This window comes from Plasmodium yoelii (assembly GCF_900002385.2).
Source record: "Plasmodium yoelii strain 17X genome assembly, chromosome: 8".
NCBI lineage: Eukaryota > Apicomplexa > Aconoidasida > Haemosporida > Plasmodiidae > Plasmodium > Plasmodium yoelii.
The window spans coordinates 263196-280622 of record NC_036180.2 but is presented as its reverse complement, the minus strand read 5'-3'; the positions used below and the strand labels follow the sequence as shown (position 1 = coordinate 280622).

Here is a 17427-nt window from a genome sequence, read left to right as displayed (position 1 = left end):
ATTCAATAAATATATATACATAATTATTATCACAATAAATTCCAAAAAATTGTAAAAAAAAAAGAAAGGAACATATAATGTAGGTTACATAAAGATATATTTTTTTTCTAACCAATGATTTAAAAAAGGAAAATAAATATATATATAACTTGTTTATGATGTATGTATGCATATTTTAGTATATTTATTAAAAATCGTATATATGTTTATACTTTTAGTATTATTTCTTATGTAATATATATTAATATTTGAGTATATAAAGGGCCAATAAGCCTTTTTTTTTTTTTTTTTTTGGAGGGGGGCATAATAATGAAAAGTGATAATATTAAAGAATTAGAAAAACTGGAAAATTTAAATGGAAATGAACATAATAACAATTATATAAATGAAGAAGATGGGGATACAGGAAATGTCAACTATAACTCTTTTGGAAAAATAAAAAATGATCAAAATGATAATGAAACTGTAATAGAAGGAATACAAAAATCAAATAATGAAAATTTTAATTCAATTAATAATGATTATGAGAAAAATGTAATAAAAAAAAATGAAAACATAACACACAGTGACAATAATGAAAAAGGATATGTTAATAATGAAGGAAATAAAAAAGTGGATGAAAAATTATGTATAAATAAAAATAATTTATTTCATGAAATAAATTTATTAATAAAAAAAAAACTAAAAATTAATGATATTATTAAATTAAATTTATTTTATAAAGACAATTGTACAAAAATAAAGCCATATACAATATTTGATAATTATAAAAATGTAAATATGGAAAGTAAAATAAATATAGAAATTATAAATTTTTTAAAAAATTGTTTTAAAAATAATATTCGATTTATTGATATTTATAGTAGTGTTGTAGAATTACGTGGAAATTTTAATGACGAATTAATAAACTTGCCTATAATTAATCAAATTATTTTGCAAAAAATAAATAACAATAGTTATAAATGTAATTTTAATATAGACAACTCTGTTCTTAATTATATATATGTAGACCTTTTGAAAATAAATAAAAGTAAATCTAAATTTAAAATACTGAAAAAGATATATGAAATAGAGGAATGGTATTATTATCCTGATGAGAAAAATGAAAATAATAAAAAATCGGCGAAAAAAAAAAAAAAAAAAAAACCAAAGTGAAGAAAAAAGTGAAAACGATGATACAACATCAAGTGATTATTATGAAAGTGATTCTCTTATACATTTATATAATGAAGAGAAAAAAAAAAATGAAAAAAATGAACAAGAGTTACTAAATATTAATGATACAAATGATAGTATAAAAAAAAAAAAAAAAAAAAAAAAAAATAGATAAGGACAAGTTATATATTCAAAAATTAAAAAAATTAGTAGAAGAAGATAGTGATGAAGAATCTATTGCATCATCAGAAAATGAAAGTTCAAGTAACTTAGATGATTTACTATGTAGTAATAAAAATCATATTTTATATAAAAGAAAAATATTATATACTAAAGATGATAATGATGATAATAAAACAGTAATTAAAATATATAAAGAAATAAATAATGAGATGATATGTGTCTATTATCCAAATAGTTCATATAATCAGTGTATAAGTTTAAGTACTTTGAAACAGATACAATGTAATAGTATAAATGATAATGAAGTTTCTGATAAAAATATATATGATATTTATGTACGAGATTCGAAAAAAAATTTGACCCAAAATATAAAAAATGATATTTTAGACTGTTTAAATGAGGAAAATGTTAAAGTAAAAAAAAGATATATCAAAGATGTTTCTGTATATAATTTTTGCAGTGATGATAAGTATAAAGGCTGCAATTTATATTTACACATATCAAAAAATAAAAAATGTAAAAATGTAAAAATTGATTATAACATCGATTATGCACATTTTGACAACAATTGCGATATAATTAAAATGTACGAAGTAAAGGAGGGCATCGACATCTCAAATGGTGAAAATGGCGAAAATGAAAAAAATGGAAAAACGCCAGTTGGCACACTATTCGATATTGACAAGGACTGGAAAGTCAATATTGATATGCATATGGATATAGAGAAAGCAGTAAATGAGTTTAAAAAAAAAATTAATGGAAAAACCGATGAAGGTATGTTTGATGAAAATAATTACAACGAAGGGGAGCATCTTGAAACAAACAAACTGGATTATTTAATTTACAATTTTTATAAAAATTTTGAATGTTTAATTAATTTGATAAATAAATTAAAAAATAGTTCAGTAAAATATGATTATTTTTACCCTAAAATGATAGGAGATGTAAATGAAGAAATTCGAAAACATTATGATAAAAAAAAAGTAATTTTATTAAAAAAATCGAATATTAAATATATCAGAATATTTAATAATGAAGTAAAAAGAATAATGATATTATTTTTTGTTTCCTATAACTCAAAAATATTAGATCTTGCATGTGGACATGGGCAAGATATGCTTAAATATAATTCAGTGAAAAATAAAATATATATTGGATTAGATATTTCAAAAAAAGAAATTGAATTAGCTAAAGAACGATTGAATCAAAATGGTATAAAAGGTTTATGTGATAATGATAGTTTTATTTTTTTGCAAGGAGATATATTAAATAATAAATTTTATAGAAAATGGAAAAATAAAAATATTACTTTTGATATTATATCAATTAATTTAGCATTACATTATATAATATATAATGAAAAAATGTCTAAAAAGTTTTTTAAAATTTTAGATAATTTTTTAGAAAATGAAGGATTATTATTGGCAACAACAATTTCGACTATAACTTTAACCGATTTTTTGATGAACCGATCGATTTTGGCTATTTCTAATGGTAAAATAAAAATTAAAAACATATTAATAAATAATTTTAGCATGATTATGTTTTATAATTCTTTATGAAAATTTTTATATCATTTCTGTATTTGATGATGTGTACACAATTGTTACATTATTTTTTTTTTTTTTTTTTTTTCAATAATATTTATAGACACGATATCTATAAAGCTAGAAAACGATCTATTCACTATAAAATTTGATCAAGAGAATTTGTTGAAAATTTTCAAAAACAAAAACTGTTTAGATGATTTTATAGAATATATTAATAATGCAGATTCAGATAATAAAATAAAATATGAATATTTTTACAATATAATAAAAAATGCATTAGAAAATACTATAGGAATAAAATATTATTTTTATTTATATGATACAATAGATGCGAGTGAATTTGTTATACCTCAAAATTATTTAAAGAAAAAACTTCAAGAAATAAATATGGTTGAACTTTTTAATAATACAGCTATTATGTTTCTTCATTATATAACTAATAATTTAGAAACTTATGAAAAATATAAAAATATAAAATTTTTTAATTTAATTAATAAAACTATTGATCATAATATTTTTGAAAGTATTAAATTAAGAATTAACAAAATTCATGGTTATGATAAAGACTCACAAATATATTATGATATATGTTCTTTATATCATGTATATGTTTACAAAAAAAATTTTGATGCATCCATATTGGGGATTGTTTAACTTTGGCTTTTAAAGTTTGTTGCAAAATTTGTATCAAATAAAAATCAACTCAAACTAAAGTTTTATAATCTGTCGTATTTATACCACTAAATCAAAAATTACGATGGAAAATAAGTTACCATATTAAAGAAATAAAAAATTACGATAATAAACATATAAATAATAAAATGGAAAAATTACTAATCAATCAACAACATGCCCTGCCAAGATTAAGAATTTTTTTTTTTTTTTTCACTTTGTGATACTTATTTTTTGTGTATTTTAAAACATAGAATATGAATATATTATATATATATATGTGATACACGCATGGTGCGAGTTTTTGTTTTTTTTATCCAGTTGGATTTTTTTAATAGGTTTTTATTTTTAATTTAATTCCACTATAAACACTTTTTACATTCACCTTTTTTATCTTGTTCATATTCATATTCATTTTCCTATTTGTAATTGTTTTTTATTTACTTTCCGAATTCTTTTAAAAAGAGAGAAAATAACTTTAAATTTAAAGCAATCCACATTATTGTAAAAAAAAAAAAAAAAAAAAGTTATAGAATATATTTTTATGCTAATTTTAGTTAATTTTTTTAATAAATATATTTTATATGGTAATAATGATATATATCACATTTAAGCTAGCATTGTTTTTTAATTTATAGCTAGTATATACCTTACTCACATGCTGGTACCTTTATGTACATACATATGTATATATATATAATATATATTATAAACAATTTATATTTTTTAACAATTTTGGGTATTATATGTGTCAAGGTGATTTAAAAATAAATTGTTGAATGAGGATTAAAGGAAGGTACCATTTGCAAAATATTTCACAAAAATTATATTTTATTAAAAAAGTTGGCAAAGTTGGAAAAGTTGAAAAATCGACAAAATTGAAGAATTGACAGAATTGACAAAATTGAGTGGAAACTAATGGAAAATTATGAACATATAAAATAAAACAAAATGGAATTTTAGAGCAAGGACAATAGTTCGTATATATAAATAATAATATCGTATATTAAGAAGAGAAAAGAAAAAACGCTGTGTAATATATAGGAAAACACGTATAGCATATATAGAAAAACACGTGTAACATATAGAAAAAGCATTTTTTTTCTCAACTTAAATATGTCTCCTATCTGCAAGGGTATCAAAATGAGGTATGTCATTGTAAAAAGAGAAGAATGGTATAAATTATGAAATCAGCTAGCTTTTTATTAATTTTTATATTTTTCTTAAGTATGCCAATTTCTTGCAAAAATATAAAAATTTATAAAAATGCGTTTTTTTTATGTAAAGGTGTAAAAAATGTAAAAAAGAATTATTTAAGCTCATATATAAGGAAAGATGCCGAAAATTATTCTAAATATTTTAAAAATTCATGTTCCTTAATTTTATCGTCAGGAACAGGTGGGACAGAGGCATGTGATTTTTGCAACATGTTATATAATATGTATATGAAATATTTAGGTAAAATTAAAAATAAAAAAAATATAAAATATGAAGTTATAGATATAAGTAAAAATGAAATTGGCATAAAAAAGGTAGAAATAAAAGTTGACGGAGAATATAGCTTTTATAATTTAATATCAGAAAAAGGAATACATAGATTAGTACGAAACTCACCATTTAATTCACAAAATAAAAAAATGACATCTTTTGTAAAAGTCGATGTAATACCAAGTTTAAGTTATAATGATACAAATATAGTAAATTTTTTAAATATTAATGAAAATGATAATATTTCATTAAAAAAAAATAATAATATGCGTAATATGAATGAAATGTTAGTTAATAAAAGTGATTTAGTTATACAAACTATGAGATCAGGTGGTAAAGGAGGACAAAATGTTAATAAAGTTGAAACAGCAGTTAGAATTATACATAAGCCTACTAATATATCTGTAAAGGTGTCTAGTGAAAGATCTCAAATTTTAAATAAAAGAATAGCATTAAAAATGATTTATGAAAAACTTTTATATTTACAAATAGAAGCTTTGAAAAATGTAAAATATGAATTGTCTAATAAAAGTTTAACTCATTTTGGTGAACAAATCAGAAATTATATTCTTTATGGAAATAAAATGATTAAGGACACACGAACTAATGTTTTTTCAACTGAAATTGATAAAATTTTATCTCAAGGGGAAATTGATATATTTGTTGAAGCTTATCAAAAATGTTTATAAAACCAAACAAATTAACACAAGTTTTATTATTATTTTTTTTTTTTAACTATTTTAGTATCTACAAAAAATGAAAGAAAATAAATTTTCATTGTGAAAACGGCTAGTCAATATATAAGTCTCCTATTTTATATAACAAGTTTTGCACACATAAATATATTCTGTATATGTGTGTGTATTTATCTTCCCTTAAAATGCACATTTTACAGTTTCATAAATGAACTGGTTTGTCATTGCTTAGAGATTAATTTAATTTTTTTTAATAAAACTTCTTCTCTTTTTAATTAAAAAAAAAATGATATAATTTTTTTATGTTCTTAAACATATTTACATATATTTATATCGAACCATATTATATTTAGAAGAAAATATGTAAAGATCTAACTTTAATGGAAATAAGGGGGAATATATATATTTCTTATGTAAGTGTACATATATACCACAAATATATAAACAGTGTAAAATCTTTCTAGGAAATAAAAATGGAAAATAACGATAATTAAATTTGTTATTTTTTTTGGATTTATACATTTGGTTTTTACAATTTTGACAAATGTAATTATTATTTTTATGTTTAAGGAAATTATCACTTTATTAAAATGGAATTTAAAGTACACATGTGTATGTATATATGTATATAATTTTTTATTCTATATTTTTACGAATATTTCATGAATTATTATAGCAAAAAATTCACTGCTTTGAGGTGTAATTTTTTCATAAAAAAAAATATATATATATACATCCCTTTCTACACAATTTTTTTAATTTTATCTCTCTTATAGATTAACATAATGTTTTTAGTCAATATTTAATGCATAGATAGTGCTTATCAAATTGTCCTATTTTCCTATTCTTATTTTACAAATATACATAAAAAATATATTTATTAATTATATAATAACAACTATAACAATTATATTGTCATATATATGTGTACACCCCTTGTGTAGGAAATTTGATAGTGTTAATTTTATTGCATTTATAAAATTTTCAAAATAAAAAAATAGTGTACAAATAAAAAGGGTTAAAATGAATAACATTTCTCTAAAATTTATAAGTGTTACATTTTTACAAATTTTTGATTAAAACATTTAATTGTTTTGTTTTTATTGTTGAGAATACTTCATAGTAGTATAAATTGGAAATCAACGTGTACATAAAATGGATATATGAAAATTTTTCCGTTTTTTTTTTTTACACTTTTTAAGTACACATTAATCTATACTTTAATTAATTTATTAATTTATTTACTATTATTTATCTTATTTACCTTATTATTACTTGATTAATTTGTTTACTTATTTTTTTTTGTTATTTTTCGATTTATATTTTGTTTATGTTATTATAGCTGATTATTATACACATGTATATGTATATATAATATATATATATATATATTTTTTTTTTTAGCACAAACTAAGGCATTTGTTTTGTGTAATAAAATGAAAATATAAATATGGAAAGTTTTTTAAATAAATGTTTACATATTGATACATTAAGTTGTAGTGTAGACGATGAGGAAACAATTTTTCAAATGTGTAATTCGTTGGTGTGTTTAAAAAAAGGGAGTAAAAATGAAGGAAATTGTGTAAAATGGGATGAACCGGGTGTAATGGAAAAAAGCTTTTTGTGTGATTTTGATAAATATGTAAAAAATAGTTGTATGAAAATAATAGAAGATGATTGTGAAACAAATAAAAAAAATGAATATATAAATTTAAATGAATATTGTGAAAATTCTTTTAATAAATTATTTAATATAGAATATGTAGACCTACCTTTAATATTTTATAAAACAATATATGCTAATTTTTTTAGTTCTTTTAATATATTGGAAAATAAACAAACGGAAAAATTGATAGAAGAGTATATATATATGATGAACATATTTTATAAAATAACAAAAAAACAAAAATATATTTTATTGCACAAAGCTAATAGTGCCCCTAATGAAAAAAAATATATTAATGGTAATTATAAAAATGGTGATGCATTATTATATAGTGATCATATTATAGCAATAGCTGATGGCGTTTCGTCTATAAAAAATAGCGGAATTAATGTTAGCAATTTTTCTAATGATCTTTTAAAAAAATGTCTAAATTTATATTTTTATCAAAACATATATAATGGATTATTTGAAGAGCAAAACAAAGAGATATTCAAAAAGTATAATATGACATATAATGCTGATCAAATATTAAAACCTATTATATGTCGAAGTGCTTGTTCTTCTAATTTTTTTGGAGCATCGACACTTTTATTTTCATCTTTAAACAAAGATAAGTTACATATTTGTAGTATTGGAGATTGCCAAATGTTAATTGTTAGGCTAAAAAAAGATTTTATAAATAATACAATTTTTGAAAAAATAAAAATAAGACATACGGAATCGGGGCATTTGGAAAATAGTGGAGAGTATGAGATAGGTAGTGATAAAAGTGGCGAAAATGGAAATAGAAATGAAAATGAAAATGAAAATGAAAATAGAAATGGAAATATAAATGAAAATGAAAATGGAAATGGAAATGGAAATGGAAATGAAAATGACACAACGGAAAACAAACTAATGAGCAATGAAAGTTTTGAAAAATGTGAAATACCTGCAGTTGATGAAAATGTTACCCCTTCTAATAATGTATACGAAGATATTTCTCAAAAAAATAATTTTCCAATAATCAAACAATTATCTCAAATATCTTCAAAATATGAATGTGAAAATATATATACAAATTCTTTGGAAAATATAAAATCAAGTTTAATGAATATATATTCGAACAACAAAAAAATGATAGAAAACGATCTTTTTAATGGGGTGGATGATAAAAAAAAATTTGAAAAAAAAAAACAAAACGAAGATATTATTTTATATATTGAAGAAGAATTTGATGAATGTATGTTCCAATATTTTGATGAAATTTTATCTGATAATAATTATAAAATAGGAAATTTATCATTTACAATAAAAGACAAAGAATTAGATGTTTATTCAAATATAAGATCAAACACATTAATTTCTCAATACATTTCAACTAAAACAGAAAGTGAAATATCTTATGATAATGATGATAAAACTGTTTTAGATAAAAATACATTAGATGATACTGGGTATAAAAATTTAATGAAATTTTTTACTTTGGATAGAACTCACATTTTAAACAATAACCAGGAATATGAAGAAGTAGATATTTTGCAATATGAAAATATGATGAAAAACCAACTAATCAATAAAACAGAAAATAATTTAGAAAGAAATGAAATAGAGAACAATGATAATAATGTGTTTTCTAAAGATATTTTAAAAAAATCAAAAAATAAGAAAAATTGTAATTTTAATAATTACCGATTTAGATATAATAAAGAAAATATTTATGAATTTGATATAATTTATAAATCTAAAATTCAACAACATTATTTTAATTGCCCATATCAGATTACTTTTATGCCATCAAATATAAAAAAGGGTTTAAATATTAATACAAATAATATGGCATTAAAAGTAGATTTAAAAATGAATAAATATAGTGATATTATTGAAAAATGTTTAAGATATTCTGATTATTCTATTGTTGATATAAAAACTAACGATATAATTATAAGTGGAAGTGATGGTTTATTTGACAATTTATATGATGATGATATAATAAAAGTTCTATATAATAATTTTTATATAATAAATTTTAATAAATTTATAAAATTAAAGCATTTCATAAACTTTTATGAAGAATATAAAAAAACAATCAATAATATTAATAAATTAATATTAAATAATATAAAAAATAGTAGCAAGACAAATATAAATTTATCACAACCAATATACAATTCTTTTTATAAATATGATGAACATAATTGTAATAGCAAAACAAAATTTGATGGAAAATATAATTCTAACCTAAGTAATACTCAAATATCAGATGATGATAAACATTTTGATATAATACAATGTAAACACACGAAAGGAGACGAATATTATACTATAGACAATACTTTTAATGATAAAGAATATGAAAATTCTTTAAAAGATTGTATAAATAAAAGAGAATCTAATAATACTATTAATAAAAATAATAATATGAAGAATATAATAAAATATAGTAAGGATAAATTTACATTTCCTTCCAAAATTAAGAATATGTTTTTTAATAAAGGAAAAAATGATAATATACAACAAACTCACGATAGTGATTATAAAAAAAAAATGAATGATAATAGCTCAACTATTTTAAAAAATCAAAAAACAAAAGAAATAAATACTGAAAATTATTTAACGTCATTAAATAAAGAAAATGAAGAAAATGAAGAAAATGATAATAAACAGTTAATTGAGCAAAATACTTTAATTGACCCACCAAATGAATATGTTAACAAAAATCAATTTGATATAAATTATGATCAAAATAGCTATAATATAAATGATTTTATACATTTAAACAAAACAAATAAAAAAAAAATTTTTATTGCAGAGAAAAAAATACCTGACGATGCATGTTTATACGATTCTTCTGATTTAATTTTATTTGACAAAAAAAATAATATATACTTAAATATTAAAAAGGCTTGTGATGAAATTATGGAATTGTCAAATATTTTAGCTAACCAACAACTAAATAACAGGTTGCTAAAAAAAAGAATAAAAATAGACAAAGAAAAGAAAAAAAATATGAACAGTCAAAAAAAAAAAAAATGTTCTGAGAAAATAATCTCGTGTGAGCAAACTGAAAAAACTACAAAAGAAAGTAATGAAAGTACTAATATATTTCCAAATTTTTCTGAAGAACATATGGAAATATTTGATAAAATCAATTATGACGATATTCAATCGAATAGATCCAAAGACAAAATTATATTAACACCTATATCGGAATATATATATGACAAATACAAAAAATATTTTAACATGGGGAAGCCCGATGATACTACTGTCATAATTTCTATTATAAAAAAAAACAAATATATTTGAAATAAGCTAGTTATATATATAATATTTCCCGTTTTGGGATTCTCTCTTTTTGGTACATATTCCATTTGGCCGTATGGTGTGTGCGTTTGATTTATGTACACTTTTTCATTTTGTTCATTTTTTCTCATTTTATTTATTTATTTATTTATTTATTTATTTATTTATTTATTATTATTTTTTTTTTATGTATGCGTTACAAAGCATATAAATTATGATATTTGCTAATACAAATTCAAAAACATAACTAGCTATTTTTAAATGTTAAAAATAGAGTAATTTTATTATTTCTTTTTTAAATTTTCAAAATGACTAATGAAAAATATTAAAAAGAATACAAAAAAAACTTAACAAAAAAAAAAACATAACATGTGTATGTAGACATCAAAACACATAAAGTATGGCTCTAACTAATAAAAATATATTTATTAATTATAAACTATATAACATAAAATTCAAATAAAATGTTGCCATATTAACAAAGGGGATAATAAAAAAAAGACATAATATGGAGGAATAATATACTGAATATAAATTATATATGCTTAAAAATAAATGTAACAAATTAAAAAAAATTAGAATAAATTTAAATGCAAATAATTTAATGCAGCGAAATAGGGGTAATAATAATTTTCATATGTTAATATATGTTGAAAAATTATATTGTAAAATGATAAAACATTATAATTGCTCGTATCTTTCATATTTTCCAATTTTATATAAAATGGTGTGTTTTTAAAGTTAGTATTATTTTTTTTAAAGTTGTATATTTTCTCAAAATCTATATTATAATCATTTAATGGTGATAAATTCATATGCATATATTTATGAATAATGGAATATTTTTTTTGATATTGAATAAATGGATAAAACGGATCATAATAATTTTTTTGTCGCAACCTCCATTGTCTTTTAATATAACTATTTATAATCATTTCAATATGTGTTTCAAAATGTATCAAAAAAATAAACACAAAGTCGTTTATATTCATATTGTGGATATTTTGTTTTGTTTTATTTTCTTCATTTATCAAATAATTTAAGAAGTAAAAGGAAAAAAATGAAATAAAATAATTGTCTATAAATTTGTATATTAATATTTTTCGAAAAAACATTATTTTATCATTATTATTTATATTTATCTTAATAAAATAATTAAATCTTTCACTATAAATATTGCCTAATAATGTATTTTTTGTAACATAGTTAATAATATCATTTTCGCTTAATTTATTTTGATCATTTAACTTTTCTCCATTTTCTCTAATTTTTATTGTATACAAGTTATTTATAATTTGTATATCTTTTTTATTTGAGTAATCAAAATTAAAATTGTGTGCAAAATTTTTTTTTTTTTTTTTTATATTATCACTATTAACATCATTTACTAATTTATTATTGTTACTTGTATTATTTTTGACATTTGAATATAAACTATTTCCTTTTTTTTGTATACCCTTTTTTACACATTTGCAATATTGATAAGGAAGCATGTTATAATTTTTATTTTTGTATTTTCTCATTAATGTATAATTACACATTGTATATGGTGTTATAATTGAACTTCGATAAAATGTTTTTTTGGTTTTGAAATAGTTTGAAAAATATAAATTAAAATAATATTTTTTAAAATTAGATCGTTCATCTTCCAAAATGTTGTAATGATCATTTTTTTCAGTGTTTTTGTTTTTTTTTTTGGAATCGTAAAGTATATCCTTGTCATTTTTTATATTTTGCTTTATTTGGTAACAAGGTAAATGTTTTTTTTTTTTCAACATTTCCAAATCGCACACTTTTTGCAAATTTGTCATATTTTTTGACGAATTAAAATTTGGAAACAAATCAAAATGAAACATTTTGCATATAATTGAAGTAGACAAAATCATGAGTATAAGTATAAGAATTTGGTTAACAATTTCTTCCATAATAGTTTCTTTCATATTACTGATATAAATTCTAAATATGTCTTCATAATTTGCATCAAATAAACAATTTGTTTGTTTTATACTTTTATTGTTAATTATAAAATTTTGATTTATAAACTGTTCTTTTTTTTTTATTATTTTCAAAAGTATGTTATTATAAAAAAAGAAAGAAATAATAATGGATATTTTTATAAAAAATTGAATTTTATTTTGTGTATAATACTTTTTTGAAAAATGATTTATAAAAAAAGAAATCAAAACAAATAGGTGTCTGAAAAAATCATTAACAATGAAATTATCATTTTTTTTATTTTGATAAAAATTTTTTCCTTTAACATTTTTATTAATTCCGTTTTTATTAGAACTATTTTTTTTTCTCCTACAAAAATAACTTTTAATTGTATTCAAATAAAGTTTTTTGAAATTTTTCTTTCCATTTTTTTTTAAAAAAATGTCAACATGCATTTGTATGAGAAAATGATCTATATTAAAGTATAAGCATGCTTCAATAAAATATTTTAAATATTTGGAAAATTTTCCTTTTCTATATATACTATTTTCCATTCTAATTAATGTCGAACTCATTTTTTCTCTATTAGATATATTTATTGTATCAAAAATATTTAAGCATGTTTTTATTTTTTCGTCATCGCTTCCTTTATCTCTATTATTATTATTATTGTCTGTCGCGATCGGAAGATTGTGTTCGATTTGTTCGCTCTTAATAAGACTTGTTTTATTTTTTTGAAATAACAACTTTCTTCTTTGAACAATATTATACCCATTAACTTCTGATTCTTTTGACATGGTCAAACAAAACATATCTCGAATATCAAGGGCAAATGAAAATGGATCATGTATTCTTTTTAAAACTATAATTTTTTTTTCACTTTTATTTTGATTGTAATTAATATGGAATTTTAAATAATTCAAAATTTTTTTCTTATATTTATTTGAACAAAGAATTTTGTTTCCCCTCCAATTTTCATTCTGATATAATTTTTCTATATTTGTTTTTATTAAAGATTGGTATTTTTTTTTTAACAAATTAGTAGTATATTTTGACATAAAAAATGTATTTTTTTTTTGATTGTATTTATTACAATTTTTGTAATAACTATCACTTATATATTTTCTGTATTTGTCTCGATATAATTCTGATATTTCTTCAAATTTATTTTTGTTATTTTTCATTGCAATTTGATATAAAATGGTGTGTGAATTTTTAATTTTTATAAAAGGTATTACACTATCAAAATTATAAAAAATAAATTGTATATTATAAGCATTTGATATTAAGAATAATATATCATATATATGAAAAATTCTTAATTTTAAATCATCAATTTCTTCACAGTATTTTTTTTTATAAATATTTTTATTATTATATAATCCAATATAAAAAAATTTATTGGTTAACAAAATTGAATAAAATAAAAGAAGTGTATGTCCCATATGTATTTTATCAAAAGTTCCTGCAAATAATCCTATATCATTTTTATTTAAATTTTTGTATACAGTTTTTTGAATTTTATACTTTTCAATTTTTATGTCAGTTTGTTTTTTATATTTATTTCTACACCGACCTTTCTCTATTTTCACACATTTTAAAATATGTCTTGTTTTTTTATTTATTTTAATATATGAATCATTTATATTTTCTTCTTGTTTTAATTCTTTGCAGTTGTTCATATTTTGTGTATTACTGTTTTCACAAAATTTAAGAAACTTATTTGTATTATTGGGAGTATTATTATTTTTTTTATCGTTTTTAGCATTAATAATATTGTGGATAGTTATTTTTTTATTTTTATTTTTTTTCGATTTACATTTTTCCTCATTCAAAGTGATAAAATCAAGGCCATATATTTTTTCATATACCTGTGTAACATTTTTGCTATGTTTATTTAGTATGATAAATAATCCATAATACATTTTAAGTTCATTTAAAATAGTTTTTGATAATATATGTTCATAATAATTAGTAATTAGAAAATTTTGAAAATATATATACGAGTATAATTTATGTAAATCTGATATTGGTAAAACAACACGAACTATTTTCTCTAGTTTTTTTTGATATATTTGCTCAATTATATATTTTAAATAATAAAATGTGGACATTTTTAGAATACATTTTGAACTAACAAATTTTATAAACAAGTAGACATTTTCGACTTTGTTTTTTAGTTTAATAATTGATTTAATTATGAGTTTAACATTTTTCACTATTTTTTCATAAAATTTATTTTCCACAATTAATTTTAAAATTTTGCTTTTATTTATAAAACTAACATTATAATTCTTCAATATTTTATATAAATATGTTCCAATATTGAAGTTATTAAATTTTTTATTTTTTCCATACCAAGATATTTTCTTTCCATTAGTTTTTGTATATGTAATAAAATTATAATCTTCGACAATTAAAAATCCATTTTCGTAAATCCCCCTATTCTTCATTTTTCCTACTATTTTACACTTTCGCTAATACGATAATAAAATAAATGCAATCATACCTGTATACATATATATATGTACAAAGTACAAATAAGTGAATAAATATGAAAAGGATTGCATATGTGTTTAGTTGTTGGGTTATTTCAAATATATTAAATATAAAAGAAAAGAAACAAATACGATTTCATCATAAGTTTGTGTTTATGCTAAACTAAATATGTTACCTTAAAGTTGTGTATTTTTTTGGGGAAATTTTGTAGTTTTAATAATATGTATTTTATTATATATATTTTTTTATTTATGACAATTTTTATTTTAATTATGTTCATTTTATTTATATATGTTTTGTAACACATTTGTTTTTAATTATATTTTTTTTTTTTTTTTTTTTTTTTTTTTTTCACGGTTCATTGTGGGTATGTAAAAAAAATTAAAATAACAATAAATAAAATGTAATGAATTAAAAATTTTAAGAGATATATCATTAAATAACATTAGTAAAATGTAATACAAAAAAATAAACAAATTAAAATTGAAAAGCTTATTGATATATAATTCTTTTTTATTGAGAATATTATCATTCCATAGTATTAATAAAATATATACATAAATATTATCATTTATACCTTATTTATAAAATTTATTTTTTTTATCCATATACATTTATAAAAAATATAAAAAAAACAATCTTTCAATATGGCATAGCAACTATCTACATAATATTAAGTTGTATAAAAAATGAATTAAACTAAATATTGTTATTTTAAAAAATAAGACGCCCACAGCATGTATATGTACCTACTTAGAGGGTATCCTATTTCATTTGCTTTGTAAAACAAATCTTTTGGAGAAATATAAAACTTTATTCTTAATTAGTTCGATTTCCCTTTTTATTACAATTTATTGATTATCAGTTTATCCTTAACATACATAATAACAAGTTTGATATATGTAATATAAATTATACGATATTTATTCACGCATATATAAGTTAATATTAATACCCCCAAAAAAAAAAAACGAAATTGTATATACTTTTATAATTGCCTAATTTTAATATAATTCATTTTGTTTATTTATAAAATATAACATTAATTTTTAAAGAGTAACAATTAGCTTTTCCCCTTAAATAGAAAATACATACCAAGTTAATATTCATCATTGGTATTCTTAAAAAGGTATATATATAGGTATTAAGCATTTTTATTAAACATTTTATGAAACATTTTATTAAACATTTTATGAAACATTTTATGAAACATTTTATGAAACATTTTATGAAACATTTTATGAAACATTTTTATCTTAATTGCATAAAATAATAATTTATGTATATACAACTGTTTTTAAGGATGGTAGACAAAATTACTTATATATATAAGTGTATAATTGTTTGTAAAATGTATGGGAAAATATTATGTGTATATATGCACACATATATATCTACATATATTTTAATCGATTAAAAATAGAAAATGAAAATCTTTCATTGCTTAAGAATTAATCTAATTTAATATATTTTAAAATATGTTCAAAGAGTTAAATATAAAAATAAGTATTGAGATGATAATATTTATTAAATATCACATATTATCGTAAAACTTAAATATGTTTTTGTTATGTGTATACATATTAAGCTGGTAAATAAAAGCATATTTAAAAAAAAATAATAATGCCACTAAGATTATTTATAGTATGTATCACCAAAAAAAACTGTTAATTGATTTTATAACAATATATAAAATAAAAAACACAAAATATGGAATATTTATCGAAACAATGATATTGGTCCTTATATAGACTTAAATATTTATGCCTATTTGAAAGGTTTATATATATATTGTTTATTAAATTGGCACATTTATCATTTTATATTTTTTGAAACAAATTGTTTTTATTAAAGTATTTTTATAGAACAGTTATAGGTGTGTGCACATACGCATATATATACATAAGGTTTATGCAAAATACGCGCAATACATATATATGAATATTTCATATATAGTTTATTTCACTGTTTTTTTTTTTTATTGTATAATATTTCAGATTTATACCTTATAGGAACGGTGTATATTTTATATATAAGTTGGTCATAAAATTTTCCAAGTATATATATGCACAAATATATACGCATATAAATTATTTATAATAAATGCTACACGCATTTTTGTTGCATATTTATGTTCCTTTAAAAAAAAAAATCAATCTAAGCTATTACATAAAAATTACACAAAAAAAAAAGCTAAAAGAAATATGATAAAACAGAAAGGGTATAGTGTGGGTGAAAAAAAGAACAACTTGTAAATTTATATTTTATCCTACTTTCATCATTTTTTGTTATTAAGAAT

At 19.6% G+C, this 17427-nt stretch overlaps 4 protein-coding genes across 4 annotated transcripts; 3 read left to right on the top strand and 1 right to left on the bottom strand.

The window, feature by feature from the left end:
* Positions 1-309: 309 nt before the first annotated feature.
* On the top strand, positions 310-3542 carry PY17X_0805400 (mRNA cap guanine-N7 methyltransferase, putative; the record flags this gene model as incomplete). The annotated part of the gene is given in 4 exon segments (XM_034637494.1): positions 310-1127; positions 1141-1303; positions 1320-2832; positions 2989-3542. The coding sequence occupies 4 exon segments, from the start codon at positions 310-312 to the stop codon at positions 3540-3542; spliced, it is 3048 nt and encodes a 1015-aa protein (XP_034493462.1).
* Positions 3543-4744: 1202 nt separating this feature from the next.
* Positions 4745-5737, top strand: PY17X_0805300 (uncharacterized protein; the record flags this gene model as incomplete). Its single annotated transcript, XM_719306.1, has 1 exon — positions 4745-5737. One exon carries the CDS (start codon positions 4745-4747, stop codon positions 5735-5737), a length of 993 nt encoding a protein of 330 aa, XP_724399.1.
* Positions 5738-7193: 1456 nt separating this feature from the next.
* On the top strand, positions 7194-10697 carry PY17X_0805200 (protein phosphatase PPM12, putative; the record flags this gene model as incomplete). The annotated part of the gene is made up of 1 exon (XM_721511.2): positions 7194-10697. The coding sequence occupies one exon, from the start codon at positions 7194-7196 to the stop codon at positions 10695-10697; it is 3504 nt and encodes a 1167-aa protein (XP_726604.2).
* Positions 10698-11269: 572 nt separating this feature from the next.
* PY17X_0805100 (phosphopantetheine adenylyltransferase) lies at positions 11270-15082 on the bottom strand (the record flags this gene model as incomplete). The annotated part of the gene is made up of 1 exon (XM_721510.2): positions 11270-15082. One exon carries the CDS (start codon positions 15080-15082, stop codon positions 11270-11272), a length of 3813 nt encoding a protein of 1270 aa, XP_726603.2.
* Positions 15083-17427: the final 2345 nt, after the last annotated feature.